This window comes from Parasteatoda tepidariorum, chromosome 1 (genome assembly GCF_043381705.1).
Source record: "Parasteatoda tepidariorum isolate YZ-2023 chromosome 1, CAS_Ptep_4.0, whole genome shotgun sequence".
Classification (NCBI taxonomy): domain Eukaryota; kingdom Metazoa; phylum Arthropoda; class Arachnida; order Araneae; family Theridiidae; genus Parasteatoda; species Parasteatoda tepidariorum.
In genome coordinates, this window is record NC_092204.1 from 83,431,404 (window position 1) to 83,451,648 (window position 20,245).

General features: G+C 27.3%; 1 protein-coding gene across 2 annotated transcripts in view; it reads right to left on the bottom strand.

The window, feature by feature from the left end:
* LOC107441084 (low-density lipoprotein receptor-related protein megalin) overlaps window positions 1-20,245 on the bottom strand; it is a 120,748-nt gene that overhangs the window by 29,381 nt on the left and 71,122 nt on the right. For both annotated transcript variants that reach the window (XM_016054231.3, XM_043039085.2), the window contains 20 exons: window positions 19,796-19,976; window positions 18,449-18,668; window positions 17,047-17,271; window positions 15,826-16,008; window positions 14,306-14,613; window positions 13,994-14,219; window positions 13,726-13,860; window positions 12,928-13,083; window positions 12,096-12,333; window positions 10,792-10,959; window positions 10,469-10,590; window positions 9,571-9,681; window positions 8,368-8,496; window positions 7,528-7,653; window positions 6,603-6,719; window positions 6,173-6,461; window positions 4,908-5,131; window positions 3,128-3,400; window positions 1,823-2,332; window positions 960-1,218 (listed from right to left, as the gene is read on the bottom strand). In XM_016054231.3, coding sequence (XP_015909717.1) covers window positions 960-1,218; window positions 1,823-2,332; window positions 3,128-3,400; window positions 4,908-5,131; window positions 6,173-6,461; window positions 6,603-6,719; window positions 7,528-7,653; window positions 8,368-8,496; window positions 9,571-9,681; window positions 10,469-10,590; window positions 10,792-10,959; window positions 12,096-12,333; window positions 12,928-13,083; window positions 13,726-13,860; window positions 13,994-14,219; window positions 14,306-14,613; window positions 15,826-16,008; window positions 17,047-17,271; window positions 18,449-18,668; window positions 19,796-19,976 — 4,200 coding nt within the window. The remainder of the gene's footprint in view (window positions 1-959; window positions 1,219-1,822; window positions 2,333-3,127; window positions 3,401-4,907; window positions 5,132-6,172; window positions 6,462-6,602; window positions 6,720-7,527; window positions 7,654-8,367; window positions 8,497-9,570; window positions 9,682-10,468; window positions 10,591-10,791; window positions 10,960-12,095; window positions 12,334-12,927; window positions 13,084-13,725; window positions 13,861-13,993; window positions 14,220-14,305; window positions 14,614-15,825; window positions 16,009-17,046; window positions 17,272-18,448; window positions 18,669-19,795; window positions 19,977-20,245) is intronic.

The window sequence follows — 20,245 nt, forward strand, 5'->3', positions numbered from 1 at the left end:
AGATCAATGGATTCTACGTCGCAAGTGATCAAAACATTATACGACAAAAAATATGCATGTGCAAGGACAAAAACCGAAGCAATTATTTGTAATGTTTTTTCACCATATTCGTTTTCACAATTGCAGAAAGAATTAGAAAAATGCGCATTTATATCCATATATTCTGAGCTTCCAACCACAAAGATTTAAAATTATTTCCCACAGGTGTTAGATTTTTTGATCCAGAAACAGGAATTAAAATTAGAATATTAGATTTTGTTTCATTGCCTGATGAAACTTCACAAATAATTTTTGATTTATTAAGTACTATTTTAAAAAAGAATAATTTAAGCAATAAAATTATTGCCCATTGTGCTGATAACACTAACGTAAATTTTGGTGGAAAAGCTAGAAGATGCATCAATAACGTTTTTACGAAACTTAACGAACATTTGATTCGTATTTTTATATATATATTGTGCGTGTTGAAAGTTTGACTAAATTGTAATTCTCATTTCATCCCATTTGTCCCGCTTTGTCTTAGTGAAAATGTGGTCACTTTATTCTAGCCTTAATATCAACTAGTTTTAATGAAAAATTATTGACTGAAAATTGGCTATTTCAACCCTAAATAAACTTATATTAGCTTTACTTTGTAAATACCAGTTTAACTTATAGACTATAAACTTAGAACGCATTGAAAAGTTTATTTTTTGTATTTCCTTCATGTGTTAAAAAATGAGCACAGCTTAAGATAAACATTTAAATTATTAATTCTCCAGCAAAAAAATGAACGATTTGATGAACCATTAGTTATCTAGGGTTAAAGATAGTTGCTGGTTTTGACCTGTTCTGTATAACATGCAAAATACTTTGCTTCCTAGATTTGTCTTCAAGTAGAAATAACTTCTTAAAAGATTTTACAAGTAACTAATAAAAATAAAAGAAATGATAAAAATGAACAAAATAATGAGACCTACCTTCCAATCCAGTCAACAGCTAATCCTTCTAATCCTTGAGTATCATGGCGTATTAGTGTCTCTTCTCCAGTGCCATCTATAGAAATACGGCTAATTGTCTTGTTCCCTACATCACAGAAATAAAGCTGACTTTTGTGGAAATCAAAATCTAAAGCCACTACATTTCTTAAATCCATTTTGATAAGATTGTATTGATTACCATCAATACTCATGTTTCTCAGATAATATCTATTAGTAAATATAAGCCATGGTTCTTTATCTGTAAGAAAGTAAAAAAATTAACATATAAATAACGAAATATATCATCTGCCCCAATAACTAAAATATCAATTAAAGAGAAATGCTCAATTGAGTAAACAATTACAATTAAAGAAATATTTTGATTATTCCTCTATTGTACTTATTAGTCTTTAACTCTGAATCAGTTAAAGAAATTTTTTTAAAAAATCAACCAAAGAAAGAAGAGAGAAATGTATAGATCCACATAACCTGCTTTGAAAATTAGTTATTTATTCTGAACAAATTTCAAAATTTCTTAATAAATGGTGCTTCTGAGAAAAATTAAAATGACATATTCAAATAATCTCTACTAGTAGCTACAACCTTAAGGCAAAATTAAATATTCCTGTGCAAATATGTCAGGCGCAATGGTCTATCTTACAGCGAAAAACATTGTTTTATACTTTTTCTAGTCAAGACAAGTTTTATAGCTAACTTACAAACTTTTCAAGTATAATATTCTTTGCAGAATAAGGCATATTTCTGTTCAGTTTCCTTAAACTAATTTTTTAAGTCATCAGTAATGTTTGGGAAACAAAGATAAAATAAAAAATATGACTAATATTATAATTAGATTTACTTACTATCTTTCCTTTTACAAGTTCGGCCATCAAGTTCTCTTTCATAATACGTTTCATTGCATTTACAATAGTAAGATCCAGGAGTATTAAAGCAATACTGAGAGCACACCTCTGGCTTAACAACACATTCGTCAATGTCCTTGCAAGCTTTTCCATCCTTCGCAAGCTCATAGCCTTCAGTGCATTCACAGTAAAATCCAGTAAGAGTATTCACACATTTATGCTCACATTGATTTGTTTCAACTTTAGAACATTCATCGACATGGCAATGAGCTGGCTCATCTGAGCTGTCATCACAATCCACTACTTTATTGCAGACTCGTTCTAAAGGAATACACTGACCACTTTTGCACTTGAATTCATTTTTGGCACATTTTGGAGCTTCAGTTGCACAGTCTTTTGCTAATTCATCGCTACCATCTCCACAGTCGTCTTCACCATCACAATGGTACATTTTACGAATGCATTTGGCATTGCGACAAGTAAATTCCTCATCATTACAAGTTCGGAAAGCTAATAGAAGAAATAAACAAATATGTAATGCATCATATCTTGTAATTGTTTAATAATAAGTTATTCAATGAGGACAGTGACAGATTTTAATTAATTTCCTAAAGATATTCAACATTACATTGCAGTCGCAATACTGTTGAAAGAATTAAAAGTATGAAGAATTTTTATAACAAATATATATTATTTTAATATATATAATATTATTACCATAATTGTTATTTCATGTTAAGTAAAAACAGAATACCATTTGTATTAAATTTATGGTTTTTAATTACGCTTTAAATAAACATTTAATACAAACTGATATTTTAACAAACTTAACTGCTTTTTTTGGTACATGAAGACAAATTTAGGAATTTTGTAAAACTAGTACAACTTAACATGAAAACAACTTAAAAAAAACTTCAACATGGAAACATCTAAAAAAATATATTTAACACTTTCATCAAGTCTACAGTTGATTGTTTAATATTATAATTTGCAGAGAAATAAATTAATATTTTATCATAACTTTGCCACAAAAGAATGAAATCAAAGTTATATAAATAATTTCAACTTACTTAACAATTTCAACTTAAACAGTTTATTGAAGAATTAAATATTTCAGATCCAAAGATCTGTATAGCTAATGAGCTTTTAAGAACACAATCAATTTTGTCATTACAATGCACAACTTATCATTACAATAATAATGACAAGTTATCCATGACGATTGATTAAAACATACCGGTTTGCAAATGAAAAGTCAAACATCATAATATTTTCACAAGAAAACAAGATCAATAAATAGCTTACTGCAGTTCTTTGGTTCATCAGATCCATCACCACAATCATTGTCATGATCACACATCCACTCTTTATTGATGCACCGTCTATTATCACACTGGAATTGATTGGGCTCACAAGGCTCTGGAGGGGCACAACTGTGCAGAGTGCTGTTCTCATCTGCACCATCAACACAATCAGGATCACCATCACAGACCCATCGCTTTGGTATGCAAGAAGCTCTGCCCCACTGTTTATTTTGCACACAGGTAAACTCTTTTTCGGGATCACACTTCCTGGTTTCTGAACAAGAAAATAAATTAAATTTCATATAAATTGAAAAACCTTATACTTTCTGAAAACAGCAAGAAAAATTTACTCATAATACAGAGAGAAAAAAAACTATAATTTATAGGAAAAATAAAAAATAATTCAAAGCTGATTTTCTGAAAAATAAATTCAATGTATATTATAAAAGAAAAAGAAAATAACAAATAGAGTTTATAACTTTAAAAATAATAATAAATAAATTTACACTGAAACATAATATTACTTGAAAAAAAATTCATTTGCTGAAGATATACAGATTGGAAACAACATTTGACATGTTTTAACTGTTCAAAAATAAGCGTCCATTTTTGAGCACTTGAAACATGTCAACTATTATTTCCAATATGTATATTTTTCAAGTGAATGAAGTTATTTATCAAGTAATATCTTACCATAGCCGGTCCATGCCGATTTCAAGTGTAAGTAAAAATATTTTTGGTACAATAAGGATAATAATAAATATGAACGAAGTAAAATAAATTTTATTCATTATTTAAAAAAAAAGGCAGTCCACAAGTTTGATGGAGCGAGAAAAAAATTTCCTACCCTAAGCAATTTCAGAAGAGCAATCAAAATATTAGACTTTTATATTATATTTACATTTTTATCTACTTATCATTTATGCCTGGTATGCTCAAATGAAAAACAAGTATAGTTTGCATACAATTATAAATCTTACCTTTTTGTATTTTGAAATTATTTAATTTGATAATGATCGAAAAAATTGGATAATAATGTATAACATTTTGTTTTGTTTCATATTTTAACATAGCAAAATATAAAACATGAACGAAATATTGCAAAAAATTCAAAATTACTAAAATGTATTGTATACACATTGGACATTTACATCATTGATTAAAATAAAAAACTAGTTAAAATATATTGTACAATTTAATATAACAAAAACAATATTAATTTCCGTTACACCTAATACATTACCAAAAAAGATTGATCACTAAAACTTAAAAATTACTGAAACTTAATGAATCAATAAATTTTTTCAAAGTCTTTTTTTTTTTTAAAAATCTAGCCCTACTTGACTCCAGAGCCTCCCTTACATGATGCCCTACATAGCCGCTTACTAGGCTTATGCTTCAGACTGGCCCTGTATCTTACCTCTTCAGTTTCTTGGGATTATTTATTTTAGAAAATAATATGTAATAAAAATTGAAATAATGTGCCAGAAACGAGAGATAATACATAAACAAAAACAAATATGCAAAAAAAAGAAGAAAAAAACTGAAAATATGATTTTTAAAATAACAAAATAAAATATAATATTAATGAGTTTAATAATAAAAAGATATCACAACTTTCTGAACAAAATAAAAGTTAAATTTACATATATCATCGTACAGACAAAAAAGTAAAGAGAAAGTTGCTAACTTTTAAGAGGCAACAAAATAAATGTACAAATGAGGTGGGGGGGGGAACAAAAAGAAAAATAACGACTGAAAAGGGAAGTTAAATAACTTACCACATTGATGGCGTTCATCTTCATCTGAATTATCAAGACAATCATTATCACCATCACAAATATAAATTCTAGGAACACAGTTGCCATTATCACACGTGAAGAGATCCCCAAAGCAGGTTTTCTTTTCACTTTTGCAATATTCTTCAGGTTCATCAGCTCCATCACCACAATCATCATCACCATCACAATACCAAGTTGCAGGAACACATCTATGGCTTGAACATCTATTGAAGCATAGTAGTTAGATGTTATAATAAAAAACTATGTAGTAACAATAGTATTTGTGAAATATCTCAAATATTCGATAACATTAACCATCTGGAAAAAGAACATTAATTTTTCACACAGAAATGTGTTTACATTTTTTTACATTTATTTTAAAAACACTACCTGTTTTATAAAATACTAAATGGAAATAAAAATACAATCAAATATTTACTCAAGGACGGAACAAAGGGACAATTGTTCAGTCAAATTTCTTTGCACAAACTGTAATGATTTTAAATTAATTTTATTTCTTAAAAAAATTGGGGAGAATTCATCTAAATCTATATGAAAATTAAAATTCTGAATAAAAAGTCTACAAGAATTCTATAAAATATAAAAATAAAAGACTTATGGTTTAAGGTAAGGGTTCACAAAAAATTTTGTCCTGTGACCCGTAAAACCTATATCCAAGCTTAACAATCATAACTAAAACTAATGCTGATTTAAATAATTTTCAAATAAATTTGCAGTGAATTCAATACTTATTTCAGAAAAAAGAATTAGAGTAACAATTAGGATTCAAATTTATTTCTTAAACCAACCCTGCATAATACAATACATATTTTTTTTAAATAATATATAAGATTCAGAATGTGTTTGAAAATGACATTTATTATTATTTAATACTTACTACCTACTCATAAACATTAGAAGATCCATATAACATAATTTTACAAACCAATATTTTCCATAAACTGCAACTAAACATTGCTATTAACTTTTTACATTATTGATTAAATTTGTTGCCAAGAGGTTACAGTTTTAAAAGCTAAGCAAACTAAAATTCATAAATTTATTTGTTATTGATTCTAATGCTCTAAAAATATTGTATTGTTTAAAAGGAAAGCTTAAAGATATGTGAATGCAAAATTTCATAAAACACAAAGCCTCATGTTTCAAGGTTCACATTTTTAAAGTCTTCTGTATTAGGACTTTATTAAATCTAAAATTGTAAGTAAAATAAAAATAACACATTCAGAAAATGTAATGTATCATACCTGAAACTATTTGGTGGACAAGTTCGCTGAGCACACAAAGCTGGATTTTCATCAGAATTATCACCACAATCATTATCGCCATCACATAGCCAGTATGGCTCAACACAAATGTTAGTGGTATTGCACTTGATATGATTGCTGGGACAGGTTCTGTTGTTTTTACAAAGTTCTGAGCTCTCATCTGAAGTTTTGTTATCTTTACAATCATTTACTCCGTTACAGAGTTGAGACTGTGGAATGCAACGGAAGTTGGCACATGTGAACTCTCCATCAGCACAGGGTGGATAAGCTGAAATAAAAGAGTAAACAATTTTGTAAGTATCAAAATTTCTTTAAAACTTTCTTTTATAATGCAAAGTTTTTTTTAAATTAGAAAAATGATACTTGGAATGCATTAAAAATAATAATTATGATAGTTATAAAAACTTACTACAATCCAATTCATCAGTACCGTCACCACAATCATTTTCATGATCACATCTCCAAGTTTTGAATATACATCGACCCACACCACATCTGAATTCTGCTGGACTACAAGTGTGCAATGCTGAATTTAAATTAAAAAAGTATATGAGTATAGTTTAATTTCAAACAACTACGTTCATCAGAAAAAATTAACAAATATGTAAATGATAGCTATGAATGCATATTAAAAGAACAAATACCATTTTAGGGGTTTGGTTCGAAGTTATGTTGTCCCTGAAAACTGGAGTACTAACATTGCAGAGAAAAAAAAGCCAATTTATTATTTTAGAAAAAAATTAGACAGGAAAATCGATATCCATATTTTAAATTTCTCTTCATGCCATTAAATGTAAATTTACTCAAAAGTAAAAAATTTATTATTTCCAGGAAAATAATCCTAATTTTTTCTTCTCTTAAATATCATATATTCACAAGAACATTTAAGTTATTGTGATTCATAACTTCTTTATTTAATTTACAATATATATATATTAAAAATACATTTTATTCATGATAAAATAATTCACCTCAGTGGAATATTTTACCTGTTAAAAAACTAATTTCAGGATTAAAATAGTAATACATTTTAAATTTTAGTGCCTGTAAGTTTAATTTGCCAATTGGATGCCTTCTTAAACTGCCCCTCTCTTCATACAACTGGTAATCAAATTATTATTAAAAAAAAGAAGAAGCTAATTGAGAAAGTAATTTGCAAATAAGAAAGTTAATTTACATAATGATTACAATAATCGTCTGATTTTTTTAAAAAATTTAACACATTTTTGGGAATATAAACTAAACATTGACTTCCTAATTTATATTTTTTCTTAAACTCTGAAAGAATAGATAGACCAATAATAATGGTAAAAAAAATAAATAAATAAACATACAACAGAAATTTTTATCTTCATCTGTATTATCACCACAATCATCATCACCATCACAAGCCCAAAGACGAGGTATGCATTTTCCATTTCCACAAGTATATTTATTATCAGTGCAGGTAATATTATCATCTAAAAGTATTTATAAAAAACAAGATATGTCAATTAATGATTATCTAAAACGAAATAATAAAAACATATTTTTAAATTTCAAAATAAAATCAACTATAGAAAAATCAAATACAAGTTATAATTAATATGTATTATAGATGAATTTTTGTGAAGAAATAGGAAAAAATTAATGCAAATAGAATCTCAAAGTACCATCCATGTATTTAAAGCCTGCACTTATTTTAAATTCAAACTGAAATTAAAGAAAAATATTTGCTTATTTTTAGTACAATTACAATTTTGTTGTATATTTTTCTAAATTAAGAATCAGAATAATGATATTTTAGGGATGAATTAAAAAAAATATAAAATGAAAGATCCAGACAACACAAACAATTAATAATCTTCGTCAAAATAAATCAAAATAATATTTAGCAATTAAAATCTGTAAACATTGAAAGGAATCAAAATAATTATTTTAACTAGAGTATTACAAACTAAATTATATGTACATTAGAGTTTGATAAATAACTCTTAATGCCTCCAATGGGTCAATAACAAAATTTGTAATAAATTTATTTATTTCAAAATAATTAATGTACTTTATTTTTATTCATTTAAAAAAGTGTCCATTGATATTCAAGAAATTTTTTGTAATTCTTAGCCTAAAATGTTATATAAATAATTTAAAAAGAAAGTTTAAGGCTGTTCCAAAGTAATTTGTATTTAACTTACTTGCACACATGCGCCCTTCGTTAACGACCTTAAAACCTTTTTCGCACAAGCACTCGATAGTTCCATTAGGCGCTGGATGACAGGAATGTGCACAACCACCATTATTTATTTTACACAGATCACTATCACCTGAAATAATAAGAACAAAAGACGATATATTTTCTTTATCACACAACACATGATAATATAATCCTGTCTTGAATTTTAGTTCAAAGGACCTTTGACAATATCTAAGGATATTCTTTGACTATCTTTCACTAAGTAAAATTAAAACAAAAGACACATTTTTGAGTGCTTTAAATTTGAAAAAATTTAACCTAAATATTTTTTAAAAAAAATAAACATGCAAAAAAAAAATTTTGATATTTTTTTTTATTTAGATTGAAATTATTTGCAACCAATGAAAATTTTTGAATTTTATACACCTAAACAATGTATCATCATAGTTAAGGTGTTGCTCACACAACTGGTAATGAGCTGTGGTCAAAATTAATTGAAATTCTTACCACAGCCCTTAAAAGATTAAGCCTTGAAAATTTGGACTAGGTTCTATGCCATGATAAAGTGATGTGTGAGGAGTAAAAGTGATTTTTAAAAAATTAGATTGCAAACACAATTCTCTCAAACCTATAGCTTATCTTCACTATGACATTTAGCATCACTTTTATAATTAATTTATATAGAGAGTGCAAGGTGAAGATGGAATGCGCTCAACCTAACAGTTTTAATAATTAACAGTAAAAAGCTCTCAACAGTTCTAAAGAGCATGTTATTTGGTATAGGGGCTGTTTCATAATACAACAGAGTCTTTAAGAGATAAGTCTTAAAATGATTCATCTAATGTATTTTTAAACAAGTATTTAAATCATTTTTTTATAAATAGTACTTAAAATAACTAGATCTTAATTTGAGTAACATAACCAAAATTTAAAAAAAAAAGGAAATTGTGTTTGATAATTTTTTTTCCAATACAAGAATAATCATTGTTTTCCAATTGTAAATTTGGATTTTTTTTCTTCTAAATTATGAGTTTCAATTAAAAAACAACTGGAAAGACTTATCCTTTAAAAAGTAAATATTTTTATCAAAACTGAAAATTTAAAACTTAAATTTTATCAAAAAAAAATTCAGAACTCCAGTGTAAACTTAGATTAATATAAAAACATAGTTAAATAAAATACATATACTGGAAATAAGCCTTACACTTCTGTCGATCTGGTGCAAAGATGTGTATATCACGAGGAGATTCTTCAAGCCTTTTAATCATTTCAATCATTCCCGCACCAGTGTGTTTTTCAGCACGATATACACCTCCTAAAATGAAAAGTAATAAAATAAAATAGTCCTAAAATTAAATAGTTTGAAAAGCTAAACTAAATTTTAAAAAAAGATCACTCTGTTTAATTGTAATTTTTAGACTTTTTAAAATGCTTTGCTGGAAATATAATATGACACAAAATAGTTCAAGACTAAAATTTCTGTCAGGCAAGTCTTAATCTTAGTGTAATTCATGTAATACACTAATGTATTTCATCAGTTTCAATTCAATTAATTTAAATTTTAAACAATAATATTTCAAAAATAATTTTGAAAAATATATTACAATCATCATTATAATAGATGATACTAAATGAAGAAATTTTATGAGAGATATAAGCAGCCCAGATTTAAAGTTAAGAACTGCATAATTCCTCAATAAGTTTGATTGAAATCAGATCAGACTTTTGCACTACATAAAATGTTTAATTTACCATTTTTCAATACAAATGCAGCATTGAGAAAACGCTGTTCAATATTTGTTAAAGCATTCAAGATAAAAAGAAAATTTGTGCTTTTGACTGTTAGTTTGAGCAAGTAAGACGTGTAATGCCTTACCATAATCAATGCAGATTGGGTTAATCAAAAGACTATCAGCATACAGATAATCTTTACAATACATATATAGATAGTTAAGAAACTTAAAGTAACTATAATTTTGTATAGTTGTTTATCAAAAAATGAAAACTTTAATATAAGAGTGTTTATTTTTCAATTTCATACTGATTAAATTACATTAAAAAACACTAGTTTAACTAAATAATAGTGACTAAACTTTACTTACTCAATTGTAAATCAGTCCAATAAATGTATTTTCCATACACAGTGATAGCAAAAGGATAAATTGTAGCCGACACTAAAACTTCTCGATTTTGTCCATCTAAATCTGATCGTTCAATTTTCTCCCTAATTTAAAACACATTAAAAAATTATAGAAAAATTTTACAAGCCAAATAATTTTTTTTGTTACTTAAAAAAAAATAAGCTGAAGAGGAAAGCAAAATAATTATCAATACTTAATTCAATATTAAATTTAATAATTATAAATAATTGGTTTTAAAAAACAGTCTATTTTTTTTCATTCAAAGATAATAAAAAAAAGACTACCTAAGAGCATCTGTCCAGTATAATTTCTGCTCATCATAGTCAAGAGCAAGTCCACTTGGTTGTGTCAAATTAGTTTCATGTATAGCTATTTTATTATTTCCCGCCATTGTTGCTTTGTAGATCTTGCCAGTATTACCAAACCTACCCCAGTCTGTGTAATACATATATCTAATAAATAAAAGATGCAAAGTTAAAAATAAATAACTACAAATTAGTTGTAAAATTAAACATATTTTAAATTTATGGGTTTAGCAAAAAATACTAAAAAGTACTTAAATTTCAATAACTTTCTGGACATTTCATTTTATTTTATGCTGATTCTTATTAAAACTTTATTTTATTATTTTTAAGAATTGGTAATTAAGAATTTTTACGATTTGTCAACCAAATTTTTCTAAAAATTTTTTTTCATGCAGTCACTTATATTAAACGCTAAAAAAATTAGATTCAGGTATGAAAATAGCCAATTTGAAGTTTAAAAAGTTACAATTAATGCTCAGAGAGAAATAAATAAATTAAAGAATTTAGAGATCTTGAGATAAAACTTATAATGGAGAGTACATGCTACATTACTCTCTCTTGCTCCCTTAACCTTCCAAATGTTATAGTCAAACATCTTTAATTGTTTTGTTTCTACAATGCAAATATTTTTTTTCTATCAAATAACATTGGGAGAAACAAGTTACAGTAGAACAACTTTCGTTTCATCGTTCATTGCACGTTTTTAAAAACATTCTCATGAAATAAATTAAGTATTCCAACTAAAAGATAACTAACTTTACCCAAATTTATTTAAATCGATTAACCTTCAAACACGTGTAGAAATTTTTATAATAGAGGAAATAGCAAAACTCTGCATTGTGACATAATTATATGGGGTTTATTTATTATAATCTTTAATAAGAGTAATCTGAACTGGATATAGATATTAAGTTATTTCATAGAGACTAGAGATAGGAAAATAATATAAAACAATTTTTCTAATTTTATAACATGTATAAAAAAAAGATAATTCCATATAAATATTTTGTCTAAACAATTTGCTGTATAATTGTGTTTTTGACAATATTAATATTTAATAGTTGAAAATTCTATAAGCGTACTGAGAAAAGATGTTTATCATACAAAAAAGATTTATGGTCAAATTAAAAAACAAAATTCTCAAAAGAAATTTTTTTTAACAAACCACTACATTAAACTATTTACTATTTTCAAAACAAATTTACTTCCCAAATACAAGATTAATCATTCTAATTTTAAAGGAGAGAAAAGACATGCTGAACGAAATCCTTAATAACTCTTACCCTTGGCATGGATCTAGAACAAGAGCACGAGGTCTTTCAACTCTAGTAATCATAACAATATTAGAAGAATCCATGTTCATAGCATATATGCTTCGGTTCCCTGAATCGGTCCAATATATTTTTTGTCGAGTCCAATCATAAGCAATACCTTCTGGATTTATTCCTTTGTTTAGAATAACATTAACTTTATCCATTTGGTCCATATTAGCCCACGATATGCTGCCATCAGGACGTATTTCTACAACATCAAAAAGAAAAAAAGAGTAAATTTTTAGTAGAGCTTAACATGACAGTAGAGCTTAATGGTAGACTACATTAAGTGATATTTTAATGAATTTGAGAATAAGTTAGAAAAAATGGCTCAATTTGCATCAAGAAAAGAGGCTATCATATAAGTAAATGCTAATTTTGAAATTCCTAAAATCCTACTAGATGGCTTAAGACAATGGGGGAAATTTTTAGCCATACCAGAGAAAATACACCAAGAAATAAAAAGAAAAAGAGATTTTGTTAAAAAAATAACTAAAAAATATAATCCAAAATTATTAGTTTTTCTACCTTTTTCAAAAACTTATGGAACAGAACAAATTCTCCACTATTTCAAATATAATCTAATTATTGGAACAAATCTAGTACAATGTTCTTGAAAAGTCTCTGTTTTGGAGATGATAAATTGTAGCAGTATTGAAACAGATTAGATAGATATTGTACACCAATGCTTGTTTTTGAATAACTTGACATAGCTCAGATAGACTGTTTTTTTTTTTTTTCATTTTTAATAGAAACCCTTTTAATAAAATTTATGTGATTATGTGATTATTTTTAAACTTACGTGTAAAAAATATTTTTTTGTCCTTATAATCAAAATCCAGTCCAACCACATTAGACAAATTTGTTTTTGTGGGGAATGGAACACTGGTAACCTTAGGATCTAAATGCAAACTTCTTATTTCTCGTCTGGTAGTAAATACAATATATTCTTTCAAATCTGTAAGGTAACAACATCAATTTAATAAATATGTATCACCAATACATTATAATTTATGCATATTAACAAACAACAACAAAAAAAAAACTCTTTTACAATATTTCTCACTAATTAAAATCAATCCTATGTTATGTGTTTTAACATCACTTTAATGAGTTCCATTTTGGGAAATTTGAATTTATTTGCATTAAAACTAGATAATAGTAATGAAGACAAGAAAAAAAAAATCATGGTAATAATGCAACATATACAAGTTAACAAGAAAAAAAATAAAGAAGAATAAATGTCTTAAGAATTTGAATCCTAAATTTTTATACAACAATTACAAATAATTTAAATTTTTTATAGATTACAATATTTAGCCAATATTTGAATCATAAAATTTTTACAATAAAGTAATGAGGTCAATTGAGATTGGTTATAAGTAAAATCTGAGCAACAGATTTCAATACAGATTTTGCTAGCATAATTAAATAAAATTGTATTTGTCAGATCAGCACTGTCAAAAGAAAAATAACTTTGAATAAAAATGTTATCAAATCGACAATCTACCATACATATCCATAATCCAATTTTTTATTATTCATGCATTACATACTCAGTTTTAAAAACTACAGATAGAACATGTCTTGTGCTACTCACCACCACATGTTCTGCCATCCGATCCGAGCATGCCACTTGCACATGCACATTTGAAAGTTTGATTTGCAGTTTCAGGCATGGCAAAACAAAGTTGTTCACACCTACCAGAGCTATGTTTGCTGCATGGAGAATCAGCTAAAATGTAACATAATTAATATATTAAAATAAGATTAATTTTACTGATTATAAATATACAAAATAAACAGATATATTGAAATACTTTGAAACATTTTAGATGTATGGAATTAAAATTTAAAAAATAACCTACCTGTAGGTTGATTTTTAATATCATAGATAACAATATCTCGTAAAGTGTCCATATCTGCTCTTATAGATTCCACTTTTGTATCATTTTTGGGATTTTTATCAGCTCTGTATATGGTACGGAGATTACGATCAACCCAGTACACTTTAGAGACATGTATAGCAACTCCCATAGGGTTTGGATAGTTCTTGTAAACAAACACTCTTTGAGATCCATCAAACTTGACTCTCTGCAAAATATACATTTTATTTTAACATTAACTATAAAATATTCACATAAAACAAATTTCCATTTTTTGTATCATGAATTTCTTACTTGTACAGCATCTTCTTTAGAGTCCACCCAATAGACATCATGGGTTTCAATATCAATAGTCAGGTCACGGGGGCTACTTATTTGATTGACCACAATGGCTTCTCGATGTGTACCATCTAATAGGGCTCGCTCGATTTTAGGATAATGTCCGTAATCAATCCAATATAAATAACGTTTGATGGGATTCACGGCCAATTCTCTGGGTGAATCAGTAGTAGTTTTTAGAAGAACCATCCTTTTAGATCCATCCAACCAGGATACTTCAATGTAGGTTTCATGAGGAAATACATTTGTAAAATATAAGTTTTCTAAAATAAAAGAAATGAAATAAGAAAGCTGAAAAATTATAGAATTTATGCAAATTTAACTACATAATACACAAACTCTACAACTGGGAAACCCCAAACTTTATGTACCTAAGAACGTATTGTAGATTATTCTGCGGGGCAGGGTATCTTTAATTTTTAGAAGAATTTATAAATAGAACAGGGTGCATAGCCAAATTTCTCAACAAAAAATAAGCACCTTTTAAGTACTTTTAAAGCACTCAAAAATATTTTTAAGCACTATATACATTAACAAATAATACTTTTCAAAGACTTTACATGATCATGATAAAATAACTAGTTTCTGACTCTTTTCCTGATTATATTAGCCATTTTAAAATGATCATAAGATTTTTCGGTTCAATATCAGAGGATGGAAAATGAAGCCTGAAATTGAGAATTTCTTGCAAAATGCAGCAGAGATGAGCATGAGAGTGCAATAATCTCACTGAACCCAGCTCATAATACACGCGGCGGTCCCGCAGTGGACTGATAGTTAAGATGCGGTTCCCAGCAGATCACCGAAGTCAAGCATCACTGGCTTCAGTCAGTGTGCGGGTGGGTGACCACTTGGATCAGTCTTTGTAGGGACCGAGGGTGTGCGGTATTGGTCCTCGTTAAACTGTTCTACCGTAAAGTGCTCGACTTCGCATGCAGATCATCGGGCTACCGAAGCGGGGGTGCCATCCCCTCTGCAGAGGATCAAAATTGCCATGGCATGTGTTCGGATTTTCCTCAGGGATGTTTCCCAGACTGTCGCCAATAGCCCATTGTGCAGCTCTAGTGCAACGTAAATGAACAACAACATAATATGAGGCGAATATCGACATGGTAAAGAAAAAAATCTCATTTTGGAAAAGGAAAAATTAAGCACTTTTTAAAAACAACCAATGAAAAAAGCACGTTTAAGGGCTTTTAAAAACGAAAATAAGCACCTTTAAGCACTTTTTAAAAACGCTATGCACCATGTGGAATTTATACTTTTACATTGTCATTTTTTAGGTCACATGCATAACAATTGTCTCAGACATAGATTTGAGGATCCTAGCCAGCACAGTAATCAGATTATGAAATTTAGTGATGCCCTAGTTAAAATGTAATTATCATATTAAAGAACTAAATAAAGATAAATCATAAATAATATAAAATATTTCCTAAACAATGTCATAACAAAAAGTTATTTGATTGACTTACCAGCTATCCAATCAACTGCAAGTCCTCGAATGCCATTGCTACCAATTCCATCAGAAATAACATGATTCATATCTGTACCATCTGGTTTGATGCGATAGATTCCATTCTTTTCACCTTGATTAAATTCAACCCAGTAAACATGACTTTCAGCAAAATGGACATCCAGATGAAGAATATTGTGTCCTATAATACATAGAAAATATTGTAAAATAACAGAACTTTTGTTACATAATTTTATATTGTTTCTGCATTAAGTGCTAAGATTAATTTATAATAAGTCTCTAGCTCATATTTTAATAATACAACCAAAAAATGAAAGCTTCAAGTCATATTAGACAATCACAAGTCTCATTTCCAAAGTCAAAGGATATATATCTGTGCTCCATGCTAAGGTATAAGATTTTTACCTCATTTTAAAGAAACAAATTTTTAGACTGCATAAACATGATAAAAATAATAAAAGCCTAATTCTTTGTATTAAATTTTAAATGATCCAACTAAAAAAAAAGAAAATCATATAATGAGATAATTATCAAGAAAGAAGCATTGAAAAAAATTCCCTTCATATTATACTGACTTTGAAGATAATTTGTGAACTCAAGGATTTCTTTCTAAGACAATCAGAAAGTAATGTTACACCAACTGCTTAAGTGAGTGGGCAAGTAAGCAATTATAGCCCATGATAAGAATCAGGAAAATTTTCTAAAAATTTTATAATTTACATCTATATACATTGCCTTAATTCATTGCAATATTATCATTTATATCAAAATCATAGAAAAAGCATAATTTGCAGCAGATAATGCTCTAGCATGTTAAGTTTATCTTGTGCTAACACATAGTTGCACTTGCAGCATGAATAAATAACAATTTTAATATAGTTGTTAAAACTAATTTTCTGCAGTCATCCATAATAATATCACCATGATTACTTTTCACATTGAATTTTCAATAGTACAATTTTTTTTTGTAAAATCAGAGTAAAAAAAGTAAAAAAGAGAGGAGAAAATTATGATATCAGGCAGAATTCCCACACACACAAAGAATGCTCATATTTGCAGGCGAACATATTTAAAATTATTACTTCTTATAGCTTGCATAAACTGTACAAAGCCAGCATAAATAGCAAAAGACCAGCAGCAAGTACACATTTTTTCTAATTGAGAAGAAAATCTTTTTAAAATACCTTTAAAATATTAAAATCCAATGTACATGAATTACCTGAACCAGATATGGGAGCCATCGCTTCACTGTGATCTTCAAGACTAAATCCTCTCGCTTTCTCTAACTCTGATACAATTGCAAATGACTGGTACGCTCTACAGCCAGTTTCTCCATCAGATTGAAAACCTGTACCGCACATACACTTCCGTTCATTATTAGCCAAAGGTATGCAGAGTTGTTGGCACTCTCCGTTATTTTTATGACACTGATGATTATTAGAAGCTAAGTAGAGAAAATAAACATTATATGGAAAGTTAGGTAGATAAAACATATAACACTTATATTTATAGACTAAATGTACAAGATGCATTCAAAGAATATGTTGAGTGGTTCCATAAAACAAGGAAACAAAAGATATGAAGTAATTTTACTGGCATTATAATTCATTGCTATTAGCTATTATAAATTTTTGACATAACTTGTTCTAAAAACATAACTTGACATAACTGGTTCAAAAGTTTTTTTTTTTCATTATAAATAAAAATACTTTTATTATTTTTGACATCTTCTTTTAAGTCTCTAAAGCATTGAAATAACTCAGAACCACATTTTAATTACTACTTCCACATTATGCTTTTTCTCTCATACTTTACAATGACACACATTTTTACATTGTGTTACATAGGTCTTAGTAAACACTTTTGCTTAACTGCCATAATTTAGACAATAGTCATGATCTCTCACACTGTATTCTCACTTAACATCCTAACCAGTCTAGTTATTCTCTTATGGGACTACCACAAAACACTTTAAATGCACCTGCATTTCATGACTTGAAAGGACAATTATTTGTTTCACTTGTGTCCAAAAAATGAATATAAATGACCAGCAAAGATTACCATATGATCTGGTAAAAATTAAAGAAAACAGTTTGATTTGGGAAATTATGTTGCTACATTTCATTAACTTTGTAGAACTAGACTAATGATATTGAAGTAGAACTAGACTGAATGATGAATAACACCAAGTTAAAAAATATGTATTTCTGGTGTCCAAGTTAAACACACTAAACTCAAAATAAACAGTTCAGAGATTAAAAAAGATATTAAACATTTGAGTTGATTTGATCTGTAGTATTTGAACAAGCATGTAGAATTAGAGTTACTTTTATGTTATAAGATTAGACATAACACGAAACCTATTATTATTCTATTATGCTATCAGCAAATTTTCACAACTTCTGAAAAAGTTAGGAATTTAAGAAATCATAAATTTATTAAAAAGAAGATGCTTGATAAAAGTATTCCATTGAAAGAAATGTAAGTAAAACAATAGACTGAATAAAATGAATAAAAAGAAAATGCGTTACTTAAACAATATTTCAAAAATAAAGTGTTAAATTACTTTTTTTCCAATAATATTTCAATACAATATAAATATTCTCATAGAAATTACTTACAAGGTCTTTTGCCATATACTTTCATACTGATGAGATTAGCAGCATTTGTTTCCAGATCAGAGCTATTTGTGCCATCTGGTAAATCCACTCTTGAAATTTTTTCAAAGATAGGATCAAGGTAATAAAGTTTGTTGTTGAATATACTGAGACCCAGTGGCTTTGATATTCCAGATGATACTACAGTTTTCTTATCTTTACCTTCAGTTGTTATACTGTAAATCTTGAAAAAAAAAATTACTTTATGTAATATTTATAAACTTAACCTGAAAAGTCTATTTGTAGAAGAAAATCTAGTACTAATTGTTTGGAATTTAAAAAAAGATTTTAATTGCTTATTAGTGAAAAATACATTTAAAAAAATGTGTAAGTTTGAATGAAAAATTTTATTTTGTTCAAATCAATTCATTCAATTTCAATTTTGTTCTTTTTTAAAAACAATATTTTCTAAAAACCGGAAATAAAAATTGCTCTCTTAATACATTGTTAAATTTTATTTGTGAGGACTATGTTAAAAAAACTGAAGTAGGCTGATAATTTTTTTTCACGAGACAGAATATCCTTAGTTTTATATATGTGCTTAATTCTTTCTTCCACACACAAACAATTCAACATTATTTAAGAAAAATTAAAAAACTAGAATATACAGTGTCATCTGAAATATTTATTGTTAATATATTTCGTCATTATTTATTGAATAACTTAAAGCAGCAGATTAATTTCAGTTATGATTTTGTATTTAATACTCTTTCAGAGGTTCAAATTTTAATTTCAAGGTAGAAGTTAAAAAAATTTTGTTTCATTTCTTCTATATATATAAAATGTGTTTCAACCTAGTTTGCAAAAGAAAAAAACAAGTGTGTGCCTGTAATATATATAAATATATAATTAATACTTTTTGAAAGATTTACTTTTATAAATATCAAAAAAATCATGTATAAGTATCAAAGTAGAAGCAATATACAACTTAAAAATACATTAACTTTGATGTATTTTTTTCTTTTAAATTGTTTAATTGTGAATTAACTGCAAATGAATGACGTAACATTTCTTAAAACATTAACATTAAAAACATTTTTTAAACCATAAATTTATAATTACTCAAAAATTCAAAGTTTAATAAAGCATTAAACATCATATTTATTAAATAATTGAATTTAAATTATTTTTAACAAAAATGAATTCAAATTAAAAAAATTTTTTTTAAATAATACAATTTCATAAAAGAGTTTTCAAACTCAACATAAACAAATTTTATAAACACTGGTATTTCATGCAGCAAACATTATATATGACCTAAAATGGAATACGTTAATTATTAACTTAAAAACAAGTTTAAAATTTACTTACTTTTGCTGAATCAGATCGCTGACTCCAATACAATCGTTTATGAAACAAATCAATAGTGAGAGATTCTAAATTATTCAAGCCATCTTTAAGAATTATACGTGAATTATTTCCATCCATCCTGACAACAGCTAATTTAGCACTGACACCAGAAAATCCACCCTCGTCAAGCCAATACAGATTTCTAAGGAGCAAAAAAATTCATAAATATTGTTTAATTCTACAAATGCATACGTAAAAATAAAATTTTCTTAAACAAGACAAGATCTCAGAAAAATATATACTAATTTTCAGAAATGATCTGAATTAAAAATTTTCACACACATAGAAAAACTTCCGCATGCATTCACCATTAGCACATGCAGAATTGAATCATAGGAGAAGGAAGTATGTTAGTTTGTGTCTAGATTAAAAACTAAGTTAGGAAGCTAATTTGTTTAAGTTAGGAAACTT